The following is an 18,465-nucleotide window of genomic DNA, read 5'->3' as shown; positions in this document are numbered from 1 at the left end:
AGGAGGTAGCAGCTACGCTGGCCCAGTAGGTGGAAAGGTGCAGGGGTCTGGGCCAGGGAAGAAAGCAGAATGGGCACAGAAGTGGGCAGAGGAGATTATGGTGGTGAGTAGGTAGGTCTGCCCATTCATTGATATAACAAGCTTCTCACAGATATTTCACTGTCACCTACTCTAACACATACGATGCTTCCCTGATGGCTAGATGGTAAAGAATCTGCCTGCAATACAGGAGACCCAGGTTCAATCCCTGGGTTGGGAAGATCCCCTGGAGAAGGGAATGGCTTCCCACTCCAGTGTTCTTGCCTGGAGGATTTCATGGCAGAGGAGCCTGGCGGGCTATAGTCCATGGGGTCTCAAAGAGTCAGACACGACTGAGTATCTAATACTTTCACTTTATAGTAACTCACCTACACTGCCACACGCAATGCTTCTCACAAGTATCATTAAACAAGTGCTGCCCAGACCATGAGATGCAAAACAGTATTTCACAGAGAAGGCCCATGCCACCTCCAGTCCCACCCCAACCCTGAATCTAGCACTTGCTAAAACCCTATTTGTCCCCAAACTTTAAACCTAACCCCAACCCTAAACCTCACACAAACTCTAACTTGAGTGCCAGCTCTAACCCTGGCCCTAACCTAGCTCACTGTGGACCCACCACCCTCATTTCATCTCTGCTCCAGTCCTGGGAGCCGACACAGTGTCTGTGTCACAGATGAGGAAACTGAGCCCCCAGGAGTACAGGGCTCCTAAATCGTAGAGCCAGGATTCAGACCAGATCCCTTGGGCTCTGGGAACACGGCCAGCCTCTTGTGAAGTCCTCCAGGCTCTGCAGAGGAGCCTGGAGCCAGGGGGCCCGGGCACTGAATACGGAGGGAGGGTGTGGCAGGTGGGGACCCAGGCTCTCTACTCTGTGGAGGTTTCTGCTGGAGGGAAATGTCTGGGGCCATCGGCAGCATTGACAAGTGCTTTCATGGCCCAGCTGGGAGTGAGAACCTCCAGGGAGGCTCCCAGAGCATGTGGGGAATCCCCCAGCGTGGAGAGTCCAGGAGAGCCTCATGGAGGAGGGGGAGAAGGCAGGCGGGTGAGCCTCCTGGGGTCGCAGCAGTGAGTGAGGACACTCACACAGTCTAGGGTGTCTATTGGGAAGCGCTGGGCTCTGCCAAGGCCTGACTCTGGAGAACTAGCACCCGCTGTGTGGCTTTCTGAGCCTGACAGATCCCTTCACCCTTCCCCTCGGGGGCCTTTAGCAGAGAGAAACAGGATTCCCCTCCCTGGTAAATAAATGCGGAATTGATTTCTCTTAACAAGAATTGACTTCTTCATGGAGGAGGCATCTGGGCGAAGGCGTCCACTGCTGAGCCCACGGCCTTCCTGGGGGGTGGGGAATGGGCGGTCTGGCCGCCTTGTGGTCAGCAGGAAGCCCCTTCCTCTTCAGCTCGGGCTGCGGAGAAGTCCCCAGGAGGCTGTTCTAGAAGGAGCCACGGGCTTGGCCTCAGGCCAGTGGGTCTGGTTATAGTTCCGCCGTCTCTTGCATGTGCCTCTGGGGGTGGCCACTGCCCGTCTCCCCTCGGCTTCTCATCTGCAAAGGGGGCCATTTACAGGGCTACTGGGGGAAACAGTGGGAGAACGTGCGTTCTCTCCTGGCCTCCTGCATGCAAGCTTTATGGGAGAAGCCTGGTGCTTTTGGGGGGCAGGGGTCCGTGCCCTCCCCCGTATCGTGATTCACAGCCATGTCTAGGTCGGGGGTGGGGACCCTCCGGGTGGGGCCATCCTTCTGTTTTCCTTCACCTCGTCTGACCCGCTCGCTGCCCCCGAGGGATCAGGACTGCCTCAGGGTCCAGGCAGCCCGGCTCAGTTAGGAAGGGATTTGTCAGCGTGCTTCACTGGAAGCAATTATTAAGCACCAGCTGAAAGCTTTCATCAGTGTCTAATCTTTGCCAGCCATGTACGCCAGCCCCACCAACATGAAAATGAGCATTTTTTTTTCATGTTTTGAAGGTAGGAGGGAGAAAGCCTGTGGCCAGATATGAGGGTTCATCAGAGGCGAGGTGCCCTGGAGTGACCGTGCGGCCTGAGGTCACATACACATACACACGGGCACGCACGCCCCTCTTGTGTGGAGATGGAATTGCTGACCCGAGCTCACACACACACACACACACACACACACACACACACACATACATATGCACATGTGCACACGTGTCCCGGATGTGTGGAGGTGGAGTGGCTGGCAGGCCAGTGGGCTGCAGATAGTAAAGGGTCCCCAGTGGAAACCTCCCCTCCCCCCTGCCAGCCCTCCCCCTCCCCCAAAGACTACCCTGTAAAAAGTCTCTTCCGTCCCCTCTAGCATCCCCTGTCATCACATGTCTTCAAGCGGAAATGAGTATCGACTCTCATCTTTGCTCCCTTTTTCAATGGAGGTAAAATTCAAGGAACAGAAAGCCTACTATTGGAACTGTGCTGAAGAGTTCAGCTCAGGGGGTCTGCCTCTCCCATGTTGAACACAGAAGGGATACAGCACTGTTCCGCCCAGGCTCCACTCGCTGAGCTGGCCTCCTTGGGGCAGGTGGGGGTTCCTTTCCGCAGTCTCCGTGGTAAGTCTTTGCTCTTGGATGCCGCCCCGTGTTCCCATGAGCAGCTGAGTCCCGGCAAGTGGGTCGGGCCTGGGGTGGGTCTGCACGGAGCTTCCAGTCTGCAGCTGTTATAGACAGTGCGTGGGCAGTCGCCCAGGACACCCATCAGTCCATGTGCATGGGGACATCCATGGGAGAGCTCCCCGAGCGAAAGTGCCGGGCCGCGGGGCTGACGGGCTGTGATTCTAGAAGGAGCCACAGGCTGTTGTATTCCCACTGCAGTGTGTCCCGGGGCCCGGAAAGAGCTCTGTCGTGAGCCCATCCTGCTGTGTCTCTCCCGTCTGTCCTGGTCCAGCCTGTCCCCCCCGGGCTGGCATCCTTCTAAGTGCAGGGAGTGAGTGAGGACACTAGGACCCGCCAGGGCTTGTCCGGGAGGAAGTCTTCATACTCGAGACGTGGGCCCAAGAACAACTCTGCTGTTGGGTGAGGCATTGGCCGAGTCCTACATCATCCTCATGGACAGAGGGGGTTGCTGGGCTCAGAGAGGCCAAAGGCCATGATGACACGAGGCAGGTCCAAGGCTCAAGGCAGGGAGGTGCCCACAGGCCTCCCAGAAGATCAGCCAGCAAGCTGCTATTCTGCAGACGTGCACTAGCCAGGCCAAGGCCACAGCCCCATGTCCTCCAGGAGGTTCACCCCGACAGCCCCTTTTTCAGCACCCGCTGTAGGTCAGCCTTCTTGCCCAGGGCAGGGAGCCCTCACCCAGGACCCAAGTCCCATCTGTACAGGAGGTCAGGCGCTCTGTTGCATTGAATGAGGCTGTGTCCAGGCTTCTCTGGGACACCCAGGGTGGTCTCCTGAGCACAGAATGTGGGTCTCTTATGATACTGGTGCAGTTTCCAATTCCCTGTGAATGTTCAAGTGATTTTTTTTTTTCAATCAGTGATATCAAAATGCCTCCCTCCTGTGTTTTTGATCATCAGCCCTTTCCCCTGGGAACTGGGATTTCCTGTTAGCTCAGACAGTAAAGAGTCTGCCTGCAATGCGGGAGACCCGAGTTCGATCCCTGGGTCGGGAAGATCCCCTGGAGAAGGGCATGGCAACCCACTCCAGTGTTCTTGCCTGGAGAATCCCACGGGACAGAGGAGCCTGGCAGGCTATAGTCCACGGGGTCGCAAAGAGTCGGACATGACTGAGCGACTACACTTTACTTTTCTTTCTTTTTGGCCTTGGGAACTAATGCTTGCATGCGTGCACGCTCAATCTCTTGGTCGTGTCCGATTCTTTGGGACCCATGGACTGTAGCCGCCAGGCTCCTCTGTCCATGGGATTTTCCAGGCAAGAACACTGGAGTGGGTTCTCCAGGCAAGAACACTGGAATGGGTGCCACTTCCTCCTCCAGGGGCTAGACCCAGGGACTGAGGGACATGGAGCTTGGAGGGTCTGCCCCCAGAGCAGAGGGGTCTTCCCACTGCCCACTGCAGCATCAGGGGTGTCAGCTGGGGCTGTCCGGCTCTCCCCACCCCCAGGCTGATCAGCTGGGCAGTTCTATGGGTCTACCCCTGGGCAGGCACAACCTGCGTCCTGGCCTCAGGACCCCAGTTCTCCTCCTGCTTGGTGGGTCAGCGTGGTGCCTGGAGGGCACCCCCAGCAGGAAGATGGGTGGTACCCGCTTGATGGAAGAGTGGCTTGTGAGCATGTGGCCAGGGCACATGCTGGCTTCACTGCCTTCCTCGTCATCAGTTTGCGAAATGCCACCTATATTTCTGCCAACAAGCAGTTCAAGTGCTCACTATACAGCAGGCTCTGTGCCCAGCACTGGGACATGAAACAAGACACAGCCCCCCCTCCCTCAAAGGGCTCGTGACTCAGGGTGGTGACAGACCTGTGGGCTGCGCTGGGGGAGTGGGAAGCACAGGGTCTGAAGGACTTTGGAGGAGACAGTGAATCCAGGGGAGGAGCCTGGGGGACTTCCTGGAGGTGGTGTCAGTTAGCCTACGATCTGAATGCTGAGTAGGATTTAACGCAGGCATTAGAGGTGGGGGTGGGGGGAGAGGAAGAGGGTCCCAAGATGAGGACCAGCTCATGCAAAGGCCGGAGCTTAGAATGAAGGGGGTGGGCATGAGTGGGAAGTGGGAGGGGGAACCCCTTGGTGATGGCCCACTGTGGCAGGACAGAGTCCACATGGGCAGAATTTACCAGGAGACTGAGTTTGGTGCATAGAGGGGCCCGAGCACCAGGCCAGGGGCTGAGCTCCCCGCCGACCAGGTGTGCAAGCACAGCCCAGATGGCAGCTGCTCTCCAAGGATGTGAGGTTGACAATTTCGCCCTGGATAGGGCCAGATTAAACAGACTTTGAGGTCCCTTCCAGCTGTCACGCTCCTGCTTCTTGAAATCCCCTCTGGGAACAGCAAGATGATAAAATATAAATCAATAGGTTAAAAATACGCTTGTCTCCTGCACGTCCAGGGCCTGTCACTCGGCTGCCTTCCCCGATCTTCAGAGGATTCCTGCTTGACTCGGGCAGCCCGAGAGCCCAGCAGGAGAAAATCGCTTTGTTCCCGAGCAAGGCAGGCCGATCGCGCCTCCATTGACAAGACCTCGGGTTTTTTTTTAATCATCACTGCCTTTAAAATGCACACTGTCCCATTTCACTTGACATCTCCTCCTTCTATCTTCCCTGCTTTAATCACCAGGGAAAGAAAGATCAGCCAGACTGCGGCAGTGAATGTGCCCCCCAAGACGGAGAGCAGAAAAGTCCTGCTTGCCCGAAGGCACCAAACTTGGGGATGGCCCATGTGCTGACCCCGAATTAACCAGGCCGACCGCTCTGCTGGGACCCCGGGGGGCTGTTCCTGCTTCACCTCCTGGGGTTCCCATAGCAACGGGGATGTTAGGAGCCGCTAATAGGGTCTGGCAGTGAGTGAAATGGAATTTGATGTAGAGGCTTGTGAAGTAATTGGGGAGAGGGGGCCTCTTTCTCGCCTGGCAGGTGAATGAAATCTCATTCCCTTGCTGTTCATACATTTTTGGGGGGTGGGAAACTTTCGGCTGCTTACGTGCATTTATTTTCATTTTTATAAACAGTTGTGTTTCCTGCACAGGCCTGGAATGAAGACTCTGTTAAGTTAGGGCCCAGTGTGTGCACCAACGACTAAGAGCGTGTGTGCCTTTGATGATTCGTGCCCACCTCCTCCCCACCCCCATGCCCCCCAAGGTCCCGGCTATCCCCGCCCGCTTTCCCAGCCCGCTGTCATCGGCTCTGCCTTCGGCCGCCGCTCCAGGGAACGTGAATGACAGCGCGTACTTTGGGGCTGCGCTAGCCTCACCTGCAGCCCCCAGCTGCTGTTTCTGGCCGGCTCCTTGTTCTCGCAGGTGTGGCTGGGGACAAAGCCCCTCTTACACAGCCTCACGCGACCGTTCCTGCTCACCGGGACCACCTCCTCCTCGGCTCCCTGGGGCCGCGTCTGAGACGGTCCAGGGCTGAGTTGAGGAGATTCCTCCTGAGTGGCAGGCAGTGCTGGGTGGACCTCCCGGGCGTGGGATATTCCGAGAGTCACTGTGAGGCGCAGAGCGACTTTTTGGAGCAGAAACCAGCCTGGGGTCTGAGTGCTCTGGGGCTTGGGGGCTGGGGCTCATGGGAAGAGCACCCCCCACCCCGCCCCATCCTGGGTGGGGGAGGGTCACCATACCCCCCGCGTCGAGAGCCCTGAAAGCAGCTGATCTCTGCCTTTGTCTCTGTTGCCATCACAGGTGATCTTGATCCTGACCAAGTATTACCACGCAGACATGGGGAAGGTTCTGGAAAGTTCTCTGTGGCGGTAAGTCAGCCCGAGGGCGGGCCTCCTCTCCTCCTGTACCTGCACGTCTCCAAGGCTGGGGTTGAGATCCTGGGGCCTGGCTGGAGCAGCCCCCTCACTGGCAGCCTCTCGACTTCCCTTCCACTGGAAAACGCGTGTAGGAGAAGGTGAAGGCCAATAGGAGTCCCGTCAGCGGCGCACACAGGGCTGCGGCACAGACGGGCGTTGGAAGGCTCTCTGCTTTCTTCCCTTTCTGTCTGGGCTCCTTTCCTCTTGCTGTCGTCCTCCTGGGGGAAGGGGGCCTGCCTTGTGAATTCAGGTCAGTGCACAATTTCCTCTGGTTGTGCTCCGAGTTTCCGACGCAGCTCACGGAGTTCCCCAGACACACCGATTATCCTCACGGTCCGGGGGTCTTTCTTTCTCCCTGGCTCAGTCCAAGAGCTTGGAAAATAAAGAACCCGCCACTGCCGATGGGCACTAACTGTCTGTATGTGAAGGGTGAATTCAGTCCAAGAGTTAGGCGGCCTCTTTGATGGTTTCAGGGAGGTGGGAGAGGAGGAGGACTGGAGATGTCATTTGGGTTATGATCAGCTTTGTATTTGTGTCTGCGGCATGGTAACCCACTCCAGTATTCTTGCCTGGAGAATCCCATGGACAGAGGAGCCTGGCGGGCTACAGTCCATGGGGTCGCAAAGAGTGGGGCTGAAGTGACAGCTCGCGAGCCCCCTGGAAGGGGAAGGAAGGATCCCAGCGTCTTGGGCTGGGGTTTCAATGCATCTCTCAGGCGAGGATGCTGTGTCCTGGGGGCACCGCTCAACATTTCCACATTCTCTGCGTGTTGAACCGTTTTGCTTTCCAAGACATGTTTCTCGAGTGATAATTAACTCATTTTCTTTCTATTTGAGATCTATTAAAAACACAGAAGCCTGCTGATCAGGACTCCTGACATGCATGTCGCCACCTTGAGTTGATTTCCTGTTGGCCTTTGGTTTTGATTTTAGCAAAGGGGCTTCATGATTGATTCCTAGTTGGTTCTTACCGAGGGATTGCCCTGATGCTCCTGCAAGTTGCTGAAATGACCCCTGAGTTGGGTGCATCCTTTGCCAGATGAGGAGCAGGGTGGCCTTGTGGTGGTGGGCGTGGTCGCCCTGGTGCTGATGTGGGGAGTGGGGAGCCATGCGTTTTCCTTCCCTTTTCCAGTAGAAGTGCCTTTCCGAACCTGCCCCTCTCAGCCTCAGATTTGCCTCCCAGACTCGCCAGTCTGCTTTCCAATTCCACGCCAGCCTCAGGATGAGGAGCCCGCCACAGATTCTTTCTGGCCAGGACCCCCGCTTCTTTATGTGCTGGGATATTTCAATCTCATGCCTTGAAGTAGCTCATCCAGCAAGGAGCCTGCTTTCAGAAGTGCTCCTCCGGAGGTGGATAAGGCTGTTTGTTCATTCTTTGGGATGAGAGTGGAGAGGGGCCTGAGCTTTAAAGCTCCAGTGAAATCTCATCAGTTGCCCTTTGAAGGTTTGCATTTGGGGGCTGGTTTTGGGGCCAGGCTCCTTGAGAAGGGCCGACTCCTGGAAGGTTCCCCCTTCCAGGTGGGTGGTCCAAGGACTGATTCCCTTGGCTGCAAAGTAGAGAGAGGCACTCGTCCTCTCTAGCTCCAAGCAGAGTCCTTCTACTAAGTCAACTCAAGCTCCAGCCCTGCCCAGGTATCCATGAATGTTTGTTAATCCCCTGGAATGTGGGAGCTGGGTTCTGTCTGCTCCTGCAGCATCTTCAGAAGCCAGGGACAGAGGAGGTGAGGTTATTGTGAGTGTAGCTTAAGGAGCCAGCAGTCCTTCCTGGTGTCACTGTTCTGCTTCACAGAGATGCTGGGTGGAGTTAAAATTTGTGGCAAGTCTTCCTGGGGGCTTGGTGGGGGTGGAAATGACCTTGGCTAGCCCTCCAGTGTGGCCTCAAGACTCAGAATTCTTCATGTACAGGTAGGGAAGCCAGGCTGTTACCAACCAGGGTTCCTGGCCCCTCAATCATTGGAAGGACTGATGCTGAAGCTGAAGCTCCAATATTTTGGCCACCTGATGTGAAGAGCCAACTCATTGGAAAAGACCCTGATGCTGGGAAAGATTGAAGGCAGGAGGAGAAGGGGGCAGCAGAGGATGAGATGGTTGGATGGCATCACCGACTCAGTGGGCATGAGTTTGAGCAAACTCCAGGGAGATAGTGAAGGGCAGGGAAGCCTGGTGTGCTGCAGTCCATGGGGTCCAAAGAGTTGGACACGACTGAGTGACTAAACTCCAAGAGGCCAGACTACAAACTCAGGCAACGTTTTACTGGGGTCCCTGCTGCAGCAGGAGGGAGCTAGATCAAGTAACAGGTTCCTTTGCTCACTTCCTGAGGTGGGCCGAACTGGTTCTTTAAATGGGGTCAGGGTAGGGCTGTGTCCGAGGGTCGGGCAGGAGGGCTGGCTTAGGTGGTTTGCCCACCCTGTTGGCGGTGTTGAGTTCAGAGGTCAGGCACAGTACCCTGTTTTGCTCCTGAAAACCTCTTTTTGCTCCTGGCTCTTCAGACACGGCTTCCCTGATTGACCCAGCAGTAAAGAATCCACCTGAAATGCAGGAGATGCGGGTTCAATCCCTGGGTTGGGAAAATCCCCTGGAGAAGGAAATGGCAACCCCACTCCAGTATTCTTGCCTAGAGAATTCCATGGACAGAAGAACCTGGTGGACTACAGTCCATGGGGTCGCAAAGAGTCGGATAAGATTGAGCAACTAAAGAATAGCATGGCTTTAGACATGGCAGTTGTGGTTTTTGGTCTTTGTGAATCTCGTCCAGAATTTGCTCCAATGGTGCATGCGCGCAGCTGTTTTTAGTCCCTTATATCTCTTTGTATTTTGTTGCTTGAGGAGACATTTGTCCAGGCAAAAACTGCAGCAAAGGGTTCCCGGTCCCAGCCTGTCTCAAGGAAGACAAACCACCCACCTCAGAGTCTCCACAGGGAGCTCTTTTTCCTCTCAAGAGCTTCCGTCTCCTTGTCTGTAAAGTGGAAACATCCCTGGATGGGAAATCGTGAGGACCGAGGGAGACTGCATACGAATCGTCCCCAGAACAGCACATAGTCTAAATTTAGTTTTCCTCCGAAGCAAATCAACAGATTTTAATTTTCCACATTCTTTTCTCATCAGTCTCTAGACTCAGACATTTCCTCCCCTTTATTAAAAATACATGCAGAAGCATCAGTTATTTCCAGAAAGTTCATCTACATCCCTACCTGTCAGGCCTGATTTCTGTGTTTATCTCATCTTTCTTGTGCTGAGACTGCTGTACCGTGAGATGCAGAATCAAGTTGCGCGCCTTCTCTCTGTCACACTTGCAAGGTGCTTCCCGTTTTTCCGTGTGGTATTACGGGCCACGTGGTCATTTTTTATGGCTGTGCGCTCACCCCTGGGATTGATTCGTTCTAACTCCTAGCCCTGCCTCCCTATGGCTCAGCTGGTAAAGAATCTCCCTGCGATGCAGAAGACCTGGGTTCGATCTCTTTGTTGGGAAGATCCCCTGGAGAAGGGCATGGCAAGCCACTCCAGTATTCTTGCCTGGAGAATCCCATGGACAGAGGAGCCTGGTGGGCTGCAGTCCATGGGGTCACAAAGAGTCGGACACGACTGAGCGACCAACACTTTCACACCATACCCACAACTCCTAGGCCTGCTGTGGTCCTAAGACATTTTGGCACGTTGCTTTCCTTTCCACTTTGTTCCCTGGGAAGCGTCTTAGGGAGTTCCATTTCTGAGCCAGACGCTCTGAGCAGATTCACGGCTGGCGTGCTGCAGCCAAATTCTCTTCTGGGAGGAATGCAACCCTCCACATGGGGCAGTGCCCTGCCTCCTGGCCGCCTTCGGGCTGACAGCTTTTCTGGAACTTCCTAACCTACTGGCCCAAAGGGAGGCAGTGCCGTTTCCATACCCCTAGCAAGGGCGAGTGGTTTCTGGGTTTAATCGTGTTTTCTCTTGCGAGCATCCCCTGCTCACATCCCCTGCATTGAGACCATGCAGGCTTGTTTAGAAGGGGCGAGACTGCCATCGGCCCTTGGTCAGGGTGTCACCGCCCGCTGTCTGCAGTTAAGGGCACGTCTGGAGGTTCAGGGTGCTGGGGTCTGGCAAACACGTATTCAGTGGGGTTATTAAAGACACATTTGTTGAATGTGCACCCAGACTCCCAAGAATTCTCCTGTGTAATCGCAATAAATACATTTTTAATGACAGATGTGGTATTTACAGTCTGGAAATGGCTCTCTGAAATCTAAGCTGAATGCAATTTTAATTGTTCTGCCATTTGTGGGTCCCATGGCGGGAGTGTCTCTTCCTGGCTGGTTTCGAGGGTGCAGCCCTCTGCCCCTTCCTTCTCCGTGGGCACTGTTCTCTGCTCAGCCTCTCAGCCAGGAGGAGGGGGGAAGTGTGGGAGCCCCTTCCGCCGAGAAAGCTGCTGATTGGCCTCAGGGGTTGGACAAGCACAGAGCTGGTCCACCTCCCCTCCTGGACCATCCCGAGGTGAATGGTAGCTAGAGGAGCCGGCTGACCCTGCCCTGACCTGCATGTCCAGTCTCTGCAAGTGTCCCGGGGCTGCTGGGGCAAAGGACCAAAGTCTAGGGGCTTAAAACAAGAAGAATGTTCTCCCACCGTCCCACAGCCCAGTAGTCTGACACGGAGATGCGGGCAGGGCCGGCCTCCCTCCGGAGGTGCTGGGGAGGATCCTTCCTGCCTCTTCCAGGTCCTGGGGACTGGGGGCCGGGGGCCTTCCTAGCAGCTGCATCTCTCCAGTCTCTGCCTCCATCTTCACGTGGCTTCCTCCGTGTGTTCCTTACAAGGACACATCTTTGGATTTAGGGCCCACCCGGGTGATCCAGGGTGAGCTCATCTCGGGCTCTCTAACTCATTTCATCTGCAAAGGCCTCTTTCCAAATAAGGTCGCATGCAGTCTCAGGAGGTTTGGATGCCAAAGGACGTGCTAGCGGTAAAGAATCCGCCTGCCAGAGCAGGAGACACAAGAGATAAGGGTTCGATCCCTGGGTTGGGAAGATCCCCTGGAGGAAGGCACGGCAACCCACTCCAGTGTTCTTGCCGGGAGAATCCCATGGACAGAGGGACCTCGTGGGCTAGAGTCTGTAGGATGGCAAAGGATTGGACACGACTGAAGCGACTCCGCACGCACGCCTTCCTGATGCCCCCGCTCAGCTCAGGACGCATCCACCACTGTGCTGTGTGACCCCTCCCTAGATCCGGTCTCCCCGGTGACTCACAGCGACGCCCTGTGTCATTCTCCCCTTTGGCTGCTCCATGCTCGGCGGGCCTAGCAGCCCTTCCCAGCTCACCCCACTGCTGCCCCCCAGACCCCTCTCCTTGTGGGGCCTGAGGGACGTGTGACATGCACACTCGCCCACATCTGGTCCTGCCCGCTCACCCTGGAGGCTGACACTCATGTATCCCAATGTTCTGTCTGAGCCCGGTGGGGGAGTTCAGTGGGCAGAGCCAAAAACTGCGGGGGCAGATCTGCTGCTCCTCCAAGTCGCTTCAGTCGTGTCCAACTCTGTGCGACCCCACGGACAGCAGCCCACCAGGCTCCTCTGCTCACAGATTCTCCAGGCAAGAACACTGGGGTGGATTGCCATTTCCTTCTCCAGTGGGGGCAGGTACAGAGGAACATAAGCGCTCACAGGACACCTAAAGCCCTGGTGTGCAGTTTGTATTTCCTCCGTGACAGACCTGTGATGATATTAAGGTCAGGATAGACAGTCCTAGAAATACAAACGCTAGGACAAAATGTTCCTTACATACCCCCCTGGAGAGTGCCCACAGCCTGCATCTCTAGGCATCTCTGGGCAGCAGGGCACAGAGTTTCAAGAGCCCAGGTTGCTGCCAGCCACCCAGGCTGGGGTCTTGAGGGGTCTGTTTGGGGTCTCTGAAGCTGGATCCCAAACGGCCAGTGGGGACTCGATGGCCTCATAAATGCTCCCAAGAAGGTGGACGCAAGCCCTCAAGAGCTGAGCAGGGCCCAATGTGTAGATAGCCTGTCCTTGGCAGGAGGTACATAAAGGTCACTTGAAAAGCTCTTAAAAACTACCACCTTTCCTTGGCAGATGTGGACTCAGTGTGGGGATCTCTCAGAAGTGCCCCGGGGAGACCAGCCCGGGGAAAGGCCGCTCCAGGGTGGGGGTCCTCAGGCTTCCCTGCTCTGCGTGTCTACCAGCTTTCCAGGTGTGGCCCAGGCTGCTGCTCCAGGGACCTCACTTTGAGTAGCCGGGGGCTGGGCTGACTAGGAGTGAGGCTCAGCACGCCGCTGGCTTCCCAGGGCACCTGGACCAGCACCTGAGCCCCACCCCCTGCGGGGACGCTGTGCCCCTGGCCCCCACCCCACCCCCTGCCCCCTCCTCCACTCTCACCCTTGCTCCTCGGTCTCCAGCCACCCAGCCTGCTGGCTGAACCTTGCCCACTGTGTACAGTCCGTCCCTTCTGTAGCGCCTGCATGGCATGCCCTTGGTACTGAACCTCGGGTACTGGCTCCTCATAGATGTTTCAGTGTTATCCTGTCTTGCAATTGTGTGATTTTTTGTGGAATCAAACTTTCTTTTATTGTGTCTTATTGACTGTTTGAGGCCCCTCCTCTGGGATTTAGCTGTTGTATTTCCTGCCCATCTTTTTTCTATTGCTAAATTCCTTCTTCAAAGTATTGGAGCTTCAGCTTCAGCATCAGTCCTTCCAATGAGTACTCAGGGCTGATTTCCTTTAGGATGGACAGGTTTGGTCTTGCAGTCCAAGGGGCTCTCCAGAGTCTTCTCCAACACCACAATTGCCACCCTTGGGGGTTGCTCGTTCTGCGTCTCAGCGTAAACCTCTTTTCCTCAAAGAAGCCGCCCCACTGCTCGGCATGACGCAGACCCCAGGCACTCTTTATCACATCTCTCCTGGAGGGTGGGGGTCCCGGTGTGGTTTGTCCCCTATGTATGGTATGGTGCCCCCCTCGACCCCTGGTTGCCAGAACATAAACAGGTTGAGGATGGAGACCAGTAGGGTCCACTTGCAATGATCTCCCAATGCCCAGAACCTAGGTCAGATCTGGTACAGAAGGTGATGTTGGGCATTGAGTGAATGGGTGGATGGACGGATGGATGGATGGATATGGAGATGGGTGGATGGGTGGATGGGTATGCAGATGGGTGGATGGATGGACGGATGGATGGATGGATATATAGAAGGGTGGATGGGTGGATGGATGGATGAATATACAGATGGGTGGATGGGTGGAAGGATGGATGGATGGATATACAGACGGGTGGATGGGGGATGGAGGGATGGATATATAGATGGGTGGATGAGTGAATGGGTGGATGGATATGCGGATGGGTGGATGGATATACAGTTGGGTGGATGGGTGGATGGATATACAGATGGGTTGGTGGATGGGTGGATGGATGGATAGATGGATATATGGTGGGTGGATGGGTGGATAGATGGATATATAGATAGGTCTTTTCCAATGAGTCAACTCTTTGCATCGGGCAGGGGGAGGGGGAGGGAGAGGGGGATTCTCCTCCTCCATCTTCACTTTAGTCCTGAAATCTTGAACGGACACAGAAGGTGTGGAATGTGGTGTGCCAGCTGCCTGAGTACCCACGTGCCAGAGACAACCCCGTGCTCACCAAATAATCCAAGCGTTTTCTCCCTTCCCTGGCCTCCCTTGTGGTTGTTGTGGTGTCATGTCATTTATCTGAACCAGTGGTCCATGAGCAGGAATAATCAGCTTAAGCCACTGAAGTTTGGGGCTTCAGCTGTTACTGCAGCAGACAGCAGTCTAGCCCAGCACGGGTTCCCTAGCTGTAACAGATGCTAATTTTTCTCTTCCTGGGCTCTCCATCTCTTAAAGAAACACACTCTTCCAGGTTCTGATCCAGCCCAGCTCTCCCCTCCTTCCTTCCATCTCCCCCATGCCCGCCATCCCCCACCCCAGAAGTCATCCCCATGGGGGTGTCATGTGTTAAGTACACATGTATGTGTCTGTCCACAATCAATATGTCCTAGGGTTTAGTGCGATTTAAAAATTAACGCACCCTCTGGGTCTTCCCAGAGGGATCGGGTGGAGAGGGAGGTGGGAGGGGGGACCGGGATGGGGAATACATGTAAATCCATGGCTAATTCATTTCAATGTATAACAAAAACTACTGTAATGATGTAAAGTAATTAGCCTCCAACTAATAAAAAATAAAATAAAATAAAATAAAATAAAAAAATAAAAAAAAAATAAATAGGAAAAAAAAAAAATTAACGCAGATGGCAGTGTGCTGCCTTTAGAAACGCGACTGATGCTCACGCCTGGGTTTGGGTCGTTTATCCCTGCAGCCCTGGTGAGCTGGCTGGCTGAGCCACACCTTCCCCCGCTGTGGAGCGCGAGGGTTTCCATCCCCAGGCTGCGCTGTTCCCATCAGGGCTGCGGAGTGTGTTCGCCCATGTCTGTCTCCACCTGCCTTTCCTTTGTCAGTCTGTCTGTGAGCGACTCCTGCCCCCCGTCTCTGGAATCTTCAGACTGTGTGTCTGCATTCAAGTGGACGTTAGAACATAATTCAGTGTTATCCTGTCTTGCAATTGCGTGATTTTTTGTGGAATCAAACTTTCTTTTATTGTGTCTTATTGACTGTTTGAGGCCCCTCCTCTGGGATTTAGCTGTTGTATTTCCTGCCCGTCTTTTTTCTATCACTAAATTCCTTCCTCAACCCCGCCTCTCTGCTGCAAATAGCCCAAGTCCTTTCCTGACCCTTAATGTTAAGATGGGCATCCTCCAACTGTGTCCTGGGCTCCTGTGATTGTCACTTACTCTTTCCCAACTCTCTAAGAATGTGTCCTCCCAAGAGTGTTCTTCTATGTCATATTTTGAAATACGCGATGCTTAGAAGTGCCATTCTTAGAAGAGTGTTTCTGTAGGCTGGTGCATTCCTCAGTTATAATGACAATGATGCTGTGTAACTAGTCACCCCAAACTCAGCAGGCTCCTTTTTCTCACGCCCTGGGGTGACTGATTTGTTTGCAGTAGGCTGGGGTGGCCAGACAGCTCCCCCTGAGGTTGGCAGGCTTGACTCTGCTCCATTTGTGCTGGGACCCCAGCTGACCAGCCAGAGGCCATCAGGACCCCTTCTTCCCAGGCACGGACAGGGGAGCAAGAGAGGCAAGCACCCCTATAAGCACACTTAAGGCTCCTGTTCACGCACGTTTGCTAAATTCCATTGGCTGAGGCAAGTCACAGGTCAAACCCAGCCCCAGTGGGGGAGGGGAGGGGAAAGAAGGGACTTGTTTGCTGAACGACACTCAAGCACAACAGGTGCTCATCGATGCTTCCAGAAAATATATGTTGTGTGGTCATAAGCTAGGCAAACATAATTAGATGGAAGAAAATGGATCATGTTTCTTTGCAGGGGAACACACTAGAGTCTCTAACACACCACTGGGCACCATACGTCTCCAGGAGAAGATCATGTGGCATTTCTCCAATCCCATCTGATTCCATGAGCTTTCATTTAAAAAATTTTTAATTTAAAATGTTATTTTACTTTTTATTTACTTCAATTAACTTTACTTGTTTAAATTTTTTATGCAATTTAAGTTTTATTTTACTTTGGCTCCTCTGAGTGTTTCCTGGGGCGGGTTTTCCATGGAAGGAGCTTTGGGAAGCTACTATATAGATCTTCTCTTCCAGATGAACTGGCCTGTGAGATTTCCAGACCACATCTGTCTCCCTGCAATGCTACTGGATTTTGATGCCATTCCATTTCAAACCAGATTTGGTTCTATTTTTCCTAGGGTACCTCCCTCTCTCTCCATTTTTTAATATAGAGAATTTGGGGGTTACATGTTGAGGATGCAGAGTTTAGGGAATCTGAGCCATCAGGTCACAGCCGGATGATAACCTCTTGATATGTACTAACATAAAGGAGCGTCAGGGTCCTTTTCTGCGGAGACAGATGATGGCCGGGGACGGGGACGTCTGCCCAGCTGGACCGTCCGGAGGGTGAGGTGGACAGAGCCCGGCCGTGTGCAGAGTGTTCCGGAAGCCCACGGGCAGTCCCCGGGATCGCAGGCTGTGTCTTCGGGGCCTGAATGTCCAGGCAGACGAAGCGCTGCTGCGCTGTTAGGGTCCTTACAGGTGGACGCGCCGAGTGTTCGCAGGGAATGTTCAACAGGTGGCAAGTCTCGCTCTTTGTGGGCGGGAAGAGCGGGCCTTATTTCAGAGAGAGTCTTAGACGGTGATGGGCTGCTCTGTGGCTGACTGCAGGCGTTCTAGGCCGGGTGGTCGGTGCCCCCAGACAGATCCGGTTTCCGTCTGGCTCCGCACCTTTCCTCCTTTGTGGCTTCCACCCCCCACCCCGGGCCTCGTCTGTACCCTGAGTCTGGCGGCGCAGACCTCGCCGTTTTGACGTGAGGCTGACAGGAGACCTTGCGTGTGCAATGCGTGGCGCCTGCGAGGTGTCAGAGGGTGGCTTCCTTCCTCCATCTCTTCCCCTGACGTGTCCGGCTGCCCTTCCACCGGCTGGGACTCTCTCCCTGCAACAGTCTCTCTCTGTGTTTGCTTACACATCACCATGGAGACCTGAGTTTGATTTAAACAAGACACAGACCAGAAAGGGATCGAGGCGCTGACTTAAAAGCTTCCTGGGTTTGAGTCTCTTCAATAAATAATTCACCTGCGATCAACAGTTGGATGAGGTCAGGCTCTGAGGCCTCGGGGTGCCTGTAAGAGGCTCCGGAACAGATCTGGGGTGGCCGAGAGCTCACAGGAGCTTTGAGGAGACCCTTCAGCCTCCCCAGTCCCCCAACCTCTTCCTCCGTCTTGAGTCCAGTGCTGGGCCTGCCGCAGGTCCTGGGTCCCAGCTCTGAGGACCCCTACTGGTCACTAACGCTGACCATCTTCTCTGCCATCTGGCTTTCTCTTCTTTCTGCCTCTTCGCTTCCCCACCACCCTGGCCTCCTTCTTGCCATCTCTCCCATCCATCATGCATCCAGCCATCCGTCCATCACTCCCTATCTATCCAGCTGCACCTCATCCCTCCACCCAGCCATCCATCATCTGTCTCTGCATCCTTCCATCCAGGCTCTGTGTTTGAGTCACTGAGATCAATGACCCCCGAGATTCACAGTGTAGCAGGGCTAACAGATGAGTGATAAGCAGGGAGCCCACACTGTGGGGAAATACTGGACCGCCCCTCTCTGTTGAGCAGAGGAAGTGGTAGTCGGGGAAGACTTCTGGAAGGTTCAGCCCCGGTCCTCGGGAACCACGGGCTCCCTGCTCTTCCAGGGCAGCTGTGTGTACACGGTGCCTTCCGTGTTGCCGTGGCCACTGTGGCGTCTCCTGTGTGCTCCGCCTCACCCTCCCCAGCATCCATCCCGCCGGGCTCTGCCAGGTCCACCTACACGACAGATCAGAAGTCCTCCTGCGGCCCGCGGCTGCATCTCAAGAATGCTGCTGCTGGCCTTGGAGGGTGATGAGAACATCTGGCCTTGGGCGCCCCGAGCATGCCCGAGTCCCAGCTCTCTGTGTGGTACCTACCCCAAGGGAGCCCCTTCCCACCTGGGCTCGCCCGCATGCCTGCAGTGGTTTTCTCTCTCCCTCTCCGGCATCCTGCTCTTCTGATCCCATTGCTGTAAGCCTCCCTTGGGCTCCAGAAGACTTCTCAGGGAAAAAGGAGACACGAGCAGAAAGCAGATGGGTTCCCGGGTTCTGCAGGACAGCCCCGAACGAGCCGGGTGTGGGCTCTGAATTTAGCTTTCTGAGGGCTGGCAGAGGCACCTGGTTTCTCTCACGGCGCTGATGACAGCCTGGCCCACGCAGGTGACCCTGAAGAACCACGAGCCCACAGCGCAGCTGCCTGGCCCACATGGTCATCTCAGATGCTTTTCTGAGAGACGGAGACAGATGCTCTGTGGGGAGGGCCAGCCTGTGAGTGCTGAGCGGACGCTCTGATGCTGCGGCCAGCACTTACCCCAGAACCACCTCGTGGGGGCCCCTGACACCGCAGATTCTTCTAGAGTTCTCCCCCAACCCCACCTTCGTCCGTCCGG

The 18,465-nt window shown here is 55.0% G+C and overlaps 1 protein-coding gene across 1 annotated transcript in view; it reads left to right on the top strand.

Annotated features, from left to right (window-relative positions):
• Nucleotides 1–18,465, top strand: part of SORCS2 (sortilin related VPS10 domain containing receptor 2) — a 487,624-nt gene that overhangs the window by 183,222 nt on the left and 285,937 nt on the right. Inside the window, exon 2 of the mRNA XM_070462422.1 lies at nt 6,333–6,400. Within this exon, the coding sequence (XP_070318523.1) occupies nt 6,333–6,400 (68 nt within the window). The remainder of the gene's footprint in view (nt 1–6,332; nt 6,401–18,465) is intronic.

The sequence above is a fragment of the Odocoileus virginianus genome, unplaced genomic scaffold, assembly GCF_023699985.2.
Source record: "Odocoileus virginianus isolate 20LAN1187 ecotype Illinois unplaced genomic scaffold, Ovbor_1.2 Unplaced_Scaffold_5, whole genome shotgun sequence".
In the NCBI taxonomy this organism is placed as follows: domain Eukaryota; kingdom Metazoa; phylum Chordata; class Mammalia; order Artiodactyla; family Cervidae; genus Odocoileus; species Odocoileus virginianus.
Note: the sequence above shows the minus strand (reverse complement) of the source record. Positions and strands in the feature narration are given on the sequence as shown.